The sequence below is a fragment of the Amblyomma americanum genome, chromosome 3 (genome assembly GCF_052857255.1).
Source record: "Amblyomma americanum isolate KBUSLIRL-KWMA chromosome 3, ASM5285725v1, whole genome shotgun sequence".
Taxonomy (NCBI): Eukaryota; Metazoa; Arthropoda; class Arachnida; order Ixodida; family Ixodidae; genus Amblyomma; species Amblyomma americanum.
In genome coordinates, this window is record NC_135499.1 from 60,998,740 (window position 1) to 61,007,338 (window position 8,599).

At 47.3% G+C, this 8,599-nt stretch overlaps 1 protein-coding gene across 1 annotated transcript; it reads left to right on the forward strand.

Moving 5' to 3' along the window:
* The first annotated feature begins 1,097 nt into the window (after window positions 1-1,097).
* LOC144123761 (uncharacterized) lies at window positions 1,098-7,218 on the forward strand. Its single transcript, XM_077656521.1, has 3 exons — window positions 1,098-1,270; window positions 3,795-4,269; window positions 5,236-7,218. Exons 1-3 carry the CDS (start codon window positions 1,098-1,100, stop codon window positions 7,216-7,218), a joined length of 2,631 nt encoding a protein of 876 aa, XP_077512647.1.
* The last annotated feature ends 1,381 nt before the right edge of the window (window positions 7,219-8,599 follow it).

Below are 8,599 nucleotides of genomic sequence, written 5' to 3' on the forward strand. Positions count from 1 at the left end.
TTTTTATTTCAACTGCCCCCTCCGCCTCTTTTTCAGAAAAAAAAAGACGCCGAAAATGATGTTTCAAAGAACATCTACAGGTGCTCTCGACGACCCTTGTTGCGGCTCGCATGCATGCCAGAAAACACCTGCCCTTGACGACGCACTCAACTAAAAAAAAAAGAAGCACGAACACGCATTCACACACTTGTCTTCACCCCCCAAACCCCTCACGCACGCAACTCTCTAAAGAGTGGACGCATACCGAGCCACCAATGAACCATTTGCAGAAATCTGTAAGGCAGTTTCTCCCTAAGCTTGTTTTCCAACCAAAAGGTCCCGTTCCCAGGCGGCACTCTCGCATTCTTTGTGGAAGGAGTTCCCCCTTCTGAGTAAACTCAGGAATGTCGCCAGTTTACTTCAAGATGGCGCCAAGAGAGCCGTCGAAAGAGTACAATGGTACAGCGCAGAAAAGGTGATTGCAATAAACCGGCTGTAGCACCGAAGTAGAGCAAAAAGAGGGAAATGGGCCTTTGTTTCAACAATGTTTATCAACATTGTTTTCAAAATAAAGTTTGCTTATTTCTATCTGCAACTGCGGCTACGTTTCTGGTTATTGAGTTCCAAAGCGAGCGAGGGTGACCTTGATCACCTTGACATAAACACTCGCATTTTTGCGATAATTATGCAGGTTCAAGTGAAAAAAAAATGTTTATGTGCGCAAATATATTTTTCCGGAAATATGCCATTAGCATTCCTTTATTGCTACACAATTTCCGCGTAATTTTGTAAGCAGAAGCACACCAGAGTTACTGTAAATTTGTTGAGTTCAACCATGTTTTCTTTGTGAAGTTGAAATTATGTGAAATATGAGCTTTATAAAATTGTTATCTTGAGTTCTTACAGCGAAAACGCACTGATTAAAATTTATGGCCTTGGAGTAGCGGCAAAGTAACGTGCGGTACTTTTTTTCGGCAATGGTAACGGTAACGCGTTATCTTTTTTTGTAGGTAACGTAGGGCGGTAACGTGTTCTTTTTTTATAGCGTAACGAGTAACGTATTTAGTTACTTTTTTTCGTAACGCCTACAACACTGCAACTCAAGAACGAAGCAACACATGCCCATCAAAGGAGACCGCCCAGCCAAGCGCGTAGACCGAACAGTTTTCTGTTCAGTCTCTACCGGTGCGCCGCAACAGCACCGGCAGAGACTGAAGTCGCCACGACCGACTGTTGCCGAACACGACCCCAACGAGAACATTCAGCGCTTTCGCGCGGACATGTGCGAAAGGTGAGTGCCCCAGCGTCCTCCGCACCTGCAGTGGCCAGTGAAGCTGAGACAATAGACAGGGGTGCCATACCTACTACTACCCTCTCCTTTCTCCCTCTCTTTTCACATTTTTATTTCCCTCCTACACCTGTCAGCTCGCCTCTCCTGCAGGCAGGGTAGACTGGTAGCGCCAGCTATAAAAGGCACAGAACAGATTGGAAATGCCTTGCTTCTTGACACCTGTTTCATCTCTATCGTATAGCGACCGAAGAGGTGCCTGTTTTTACATTTGGTTATTGCGATTGTCGGTGTTAGCGCCAAGCGAGCGTAATTTGCTTCTGGAGCACTAAACAATCGTGACGACTGAAAGCAACAGAGAGAAGGTATGGCGAAAAACCGTTACCGGCCTCCGCCGAGGAGAAAAGGACCGAAGGCTCGTCGAGGATGGGCTCAACTTGCCGCGGCAGCACGTTGGAGGTAAGCCTTTCGTTTGTATTGGGCTCATTTCCGATTGCTATTGCCCTCTAGCTCCTATTGCATGTTCTGCTTGTTATATATTTAACGGTTAGCGGTGACGTCGCACTGCGCAGTGCTCATTCGCTCATCCCCATTCCCGCTTTTTTTTACATGAGCAAGAAAGTTTGTTCAGCAACGTGCGATGTATTTGTTGTCGGCAGGTTGTCCTTGTCCGCCGGTTCCAACACTTATACGAGTGTCAAGAGTTGCCCGCACAGACCAGATGTAATCAAATTTATAGTTCTCGAGCCGCTAGCGGTCCGTGCACACGAACGTTCAAATCACACTAGAGGTCTAACACCTTCAGTATGTGCCGTATTGGTTCAGTACTCGCTTGTACCGTAGATTCAATTCTCGTTATTCGTTTGTTTCCAGTTCTTTGTTACTTGCAACAAGTTTTTATTCATTGAACTTTTTGGAGATCGTACTAGCCCTGCGTTGGCTTGTGTCACGACGTCCTTACTTCCCCTCGTGTGCAACAGAATTTTTCAGATAGTTTCTCTGGAGGTTATAGTTTTGTCTTTGTAGAACGCTAGGCAAAGCCTTGCCAAAGAAAGCTTATAACACTTCAAGCTGGAACCCTTTGACTTCGTAAATATACCTACAACAACCTATTGTTGTGTTTCAAGGTGCTGTAATGTCCAGGCTGTAGTTCCTCAATCTATCGATTCATCGATAGAAACAAATCTCAATCCTAAACGCTGCCAAGATGCTTTCTGCTGGCCTGCGATGGTTGAAAAGCAGGCGCCGGCAGTGTATGCCGAAATCTGTGAGTCGGCTGCTATACAAAGATTGCTTTGCAACCGAAAAGTGTCTTTCCCAGGCGACACTCTTGCATTCTTTTTACGAACGTAAAGACTCAAGTCCCCCTTTCGTAAACTGTGGTTTGCCGCATGTTTACCAAAATGACTCCGCGCTTGGTTCCTCATGGACGACTGGTGTTGGACGATTCGTTGCGCTCCGTACCTGGAGAGGGAAGGAGCTGCTCTGGACAGGGAGGGAGCGCAACAAATCGGTCAAAACCAGTCGCGAACAAGGAGCGAGGCACAGGACAACCATCCGTTCACTCTCTCCTACAGCAAAGGGGTAGCATAAACCACTGTACCCTTGCACCTCTGCCTGCCCTTACGACACTATCATTGTCCACTGTCGACATTCCAGCGCCCCTGTGTGGGTCGTTCCTCGTCTTTTCGTCCTGTCTCTTGAGCTTTTACGTCTGAGGGGATTCCTCAGTTGACGCAGAAGGGGAACCTCGACCCTTTTCGTTTACACAAAGAATGTGAGAGCGTCCTCTGGGAACGAGACCTTTTAGTTAGAAAACAAGCATTGCGGAGAAGCGTACTTAAATTTCCGCAAACGGTCCGTTATGGTTGCGCTTGAACCATGAATCTCTTGCCCAAACATCTCGAGTAACAGTGTGTAATTGGCTTTTTCCAGAAACAAACCCTACGCTCAAAGGTAGAAAGTGCCGAACTGTTATATGTTGAAGCACCCCACCCCCCCTCCTCGCTATCCTAACTTATGAATGACGTATTTCACATTCATAATAACAGCATACTGCAGAAAGGGCGCAGAAGAGAAAAACGACGGCGAGTGCTAGTTCTGACCTTTTTCGTTTCTGCGTCGGCACTACACTGCGCTGTTATGGTATTATGGTATTATGGTAATATTATGGTATGGTAATTATAAACGTATACACATCCTTAGCCCGTGTTTCTCAACGTTCATATAAGATAACCATCTATTTGCTTTTACTACAGTTCCCTTTTTTTCCGGCGCCGTATTGAAGTGTCGTGCTTACTAGCGCAGTCAGCCCTTTTCATCTACAATGCACACGAGGTTTACCTAAATTGCGATGCTGGCAAAATTATTTGGCATCTTTGTTTCGCCTTGCCTCATTTTAATATTGTGTTTGTTTCAGTCCTCACATTGTGCTTTACAGAAAACAGGCAGCGCTACCGACGAACAGCAGCCCGGCATCAAGCAGAACACAATGCACATCACCACAATCTGCGTCATGTGCTTCTAGCTGCGAAGTCACAATGACTGACTACTGGGATGGCCTAGGAATTGAGAATCCCTTGCCAGAGCTCGTCTTTCAGAGGTACAGCAGCTTCCCGACAGCGCAGGATGCGGGCATATGTGGAAGAAGAGTTGTGTCTGTGGACCACTTCGTAAAGGCTGTACAAGAGCTTGGCGAACACCGCAGCCCTTGTCCTAATGGAGGGCGCTTTGAGTATAAAGAGGAAAGAAGGATCGGCCTCTGGTCGGAGTTCAAATTCCAGTGCAATGGTTGCCATGAACTCAGAAGAGTCGCTACCGACCCTGTTGCAGAGCCAACGCCTCTCACAGATAAGGCAGCTCTTGGCATAAACGATGCTACTGTGTGGGCATTCACAAGCATCGGGTCTGGCCATTCGCATCTGGAGGAGGCGATGGCGGTCATGGAGATCCCTGTCATGGGCAAGGGAACGTTCCTGCGTCGAGAGGAGGCACTAGGAAAGGTATGCGCACTGGCATATTGCCAAGTTTCGTTTCCATGCGACTTTGTATGTGTAGTGCGGAATATCCCATTTTGTGCAGCTGTTGCTCTCTTTGTCCTGTCTTTTGTGGTTCCTGCCTGATTTAGAACTATAATTGTTTCAGGTACTGATGATTCCCATTACATTTGTTTGCGCTGAATTAAGACAGACGGCCAATCCACAATATGCGGTAAACATGCGAAGACCTCAACACTCATAAGTTTTATCAAATTGAAGCACCAGAAAACATACACAAAAAGGGAAAATTACCGCCACACAGATAATTCAGCCTTTTCCTTTGTTCCAATGCACAAATCCTCTCAAAATGTACCAGCACAAAGAATGAACTGCACCGTTCCTACATCCATATTTTCAATTTTTGTCCCCGTACATAAAAAAATGCACAAGACATTGTTAGTTACCATAATAACTGTATTCATCTTACACGTTTGCTCTTGTTAGCAGGTGTCCTTCACGTGTCGTCTACGTGCGTTTTCGGTTGTTTTTTGGCGAGGAGTCATTTCGAGTTTAAATTACCAAAGTAATACATTTTTTTAAAGCCTCCAAAAGTCTCCCCACGCTTTATATTCGTCGTCCCATATTATGTGTGCAACTAGGGTATGTTGTCATGAAAGAGGGGAAAGAGAAGTTTGTAAAACCAGTTACTATTATGTCATGGCTTGACATGTCATTCTAAGCAACTCATTCGATCTTCCATGCGCCTAAGGGTGTTACATTTATTTGTAGCACGTCGTGCATACGAGAGGCAAAAGCTGAAATTCGAAGGATATGCAGTCTCGTCCTGATTTCTAGTTGGACGTGAACCTTTCCATGTGCTAGGCAAAATCCAAAGGAGGCTGACACTTGCGAGAAACAGCACAATAGGGGAACGAACTTTCAACCTGTTGTGAAGAGACATGCTTCAACGTATGTTCGATTTTCTTTCAGCAATGGAAAGCTGTGCTCCTGGGGCAAATGACTGAAGCTGGCAAGGAGGAAAAGAGACTAGCAGAAGCAGCTGGTGATTTCTGCGAGGATGGCTGCACCCCAAAGATGACAGTGGTAGTTGATGGTGGCTGGTCCCACAGGAGCCATGGCCACAGATATTGTGCCAATTCTGGCGTGGCCGTCATCATAGGTAAGCGCACAAAAAAGCTCCTCTACTTCGGTGTGAGAAACAAGCTGTGCAGCACTTGTCAGTTTTATGCCAGGAAAAACGTTGAAGCAAAGAAGCACACTTGCTACAAAAACTGGGACCAAAGCTCAGGGGCCATGGAGGCAGATGTCCTTGTTGAGGGTTTCCAGCGAAGCATGGAGATGCACGGTGTTCAATACCGCACCTTTATAGGAGATGGAGACTCGTCTGTTTACTATCAGATTCAGTCAAAGGTTAGCTACGGTCGTTTCGTCCGAAAGCATGAGTGTGCTAACCATGTTGTCAAGTGCTACACTTCCCGCCTCTACGCCATTGCTAAGGAAAGCAAAGGTGGCCGGCCCATGTTATCGGGCCCGAGAATAAAGCGCATAAAGAACGGTGCACGCAAGGCTGTCAGTCACTATGCCGAAATGTTACGAGAGGATCCTGCTGATGAAAGACAGCTTGTTCGTGATTTGGCCACTGACTTGAGAAATGGCCCAAAACATGTGTTTGGGTGTCATGATGGCTGTAAAAGTTATTTCTGTGACCGCACCAGGGGTGAAGACTTATACGGGACGCTTCCTACCATGCTGAAAACAAAGATAATGACTGCAGCCAACAGTATTGCGGAAAAAGCTGACCGTCTCATCAATGATGACACAAGCAACCTTACGGAAGCCCTCATGTCTCTTGTTGCTAAGCTTTGTGGCGGCAAGCAGATAAACCGGTGCCAGAAGGGTTCTTATGAGCATCGCTGCCAAGCTGCTGGGCTAAGCTTCCAGCTAGGGCCCCAGTGGCACGCAAAAACTAGCAAAGCAATGATTTGCGAGAGCCCCGGTGTTGTCTACAAGAAGTATGCTAACAAGAAAATGGCTGCAAAAGACCGGCGATTGCCTAGAAAAAGACTTTTTGACAGCCAGCATGACCGGAAGATCCGTGCCGCCTGCACCTCATCACCTCACTATGGAGCCAATTGCATGAAGCCAGACATGCCACCTGATGAGTTAGCTGAGAAAGCAGAAAGGCAGCTACAGGAGCTCCAAGTTGATAAGGAAGTATGCGAACAGATTGAGGCACAAACACGGGGACAGGCAGACAATTCGAATTGGTTCGAGCAAAGGAGGCTCCGCCTCACTGCTTCAAATTTCCACGCTGTCTGCATAAGAAGGGACTGCACACCCTGTGACGCACTGGTAAAGGCCCTGCTTCATCCAAAGAGCTTCACAAATTCTGCCACGGAGCACGGCAAGCAGCATGAGAGCGTTGCACTCCAGTTATATGGAGCACAGATGAACAGAGTTGTTCAACCATACGGGCTGTTTGTTAACCTTGAGCATGGATTCCTGGCAGCGTCACCTGACGGGGTAGTTGACGAGGACCGAATTGTAGAGGTGAAATGCCCGTTAACTGCAAAGGAAGATGAGCCCCTGGAAGCTGCGCGAAAGTTTTCAGAGAAGAAGCAAAAAGAAGGTGATCCAGTGCTTAGACGATCGCACAGATATTTTTACCAAGTGCAGGGCCAGCTTCATGTCACCAGAAGGAGTATCTGTGACTTCGTAGTGTATACAACAAAGGGAATACACGTGCAAGAGGTACGCCGAGATGACAATTTCTGGGCAACGAAAATGAAGCCATTCCTGGTACGTTTTTGTAGAGACTGCCTTCTTCCAGAAATTGTAGACTCCCGCGTTGCTCGCTCCATGGAAGTGCGCCGCCCAGACTGGAACAGGATTGCTGTAGAGGCCAGGGAAAAAGCAAAAAAGAAAGCACTGCCTGAGGTAACCAGCAGTTAGCCCAGCAGCTAAAATGACTTCCTTTCCTCTTGACATGCCCTGCCCTCTGCGACGGATGCGGTGTGGCGGAAACTAGAGATGGGCATAACGGCTCACTTCAGTGAGCGGCTCAGAACGGCTCCGCTCACTGAAGTGAGCCGGATCATATGAACGGCTCACCCGCTCACTTGGGTCGCTCAGGAAAGAGCCGGGTCTTTTGAGCAACTCCTTTAAAGAACGAGTGAGCCGTGGTTCTTTCCTTTCCACTCCCTCTCTCCACAAGTGCGGCGCAGGAACCATCACTTTTTTTTTCTTTTCCTTCCGCATGCTACCGGCTCCTTCGAGCGCGTCTCTATGCGTCGCGGGCCTCCGCTATCTGATATTTCTGGGACGAGCCAGTGGGTTAGTGGCACCGCCAGTTAGCTGAGAAAAAAAGAAAGAAAACTTGTCATCCTTCGAGAGGCGACGCGCAGGTGGGGCGGGGAAGGAAAAGAGCATCACGCAATAAGGGTAAGGGCTCGCGTAATAATAGGTTTTTCGGATATTTTCGTTATGTGTTTTTTCTTTTATCCAAGCCCTGGGCTCGAGGTTGTGTCAAACTTCAGGGCTGTACGTGGCTACCTTCATTGGTTATCGAAACTTAGGACGGGCCTCGAAATACGGCCGCTCTAACTTCTTTGTTTATAAAACTTACAAAAACGCAAGCAAATGCATTACAAATCACAAGTCGGTATTGCCTAGTTTATCTAGAGGCCCCGTGCAGTGGCTTGTAATTCTGCAAATATACCTAGGCTTTAACACGTGGGTCGATAAGGTCTTGTAGTGTATGTTCTCTGTGTGAGAATTACCTTTTTTTAGTTACAGTTAGTTCGGCCGTCTGTGTGAGATCTGCTTCTGTAACTCAGTTTGCCTTTGTACATTTATGTAGATATGTTTCCTCTCTTCATCATCTGCATTCGACAATCGTCCCCATCTTCACACACTGCCTGGAGAGGCCCTGTTCCTCTCTTAAGAAAAGGAAGAGACCATGCCTGAATTTACTACACGGCTATTTTACTGATGCATATATCGTTTTGTTTTCAAGAAAGCCAAATAACTAGCAGGTTACACTGTAACCTCTGCTATAGAGTTTAGTTATTTGCCTTGTAATGGGACCGACAGGCGCAGCGCAGCGAAGAAGCGGACGAGTTCAAGCGGGACAACGAAGAAGCAGACGAAGTGCAGCTGGGTTTTTCGAACGACGCCTGTGAGTGTGCCCGTCGTGTCGCCGGACAACCAAGGCCAACCGACCTGTGCTTCAAATAAACGCCTTGACACTTGGTGGAGGTGCCTCGGTTCCCGTCCCGGTCCTCATCCTGGAACTTCGAAGTGGAACGCTCCTCGTCTCCGCCACCATGCCGGA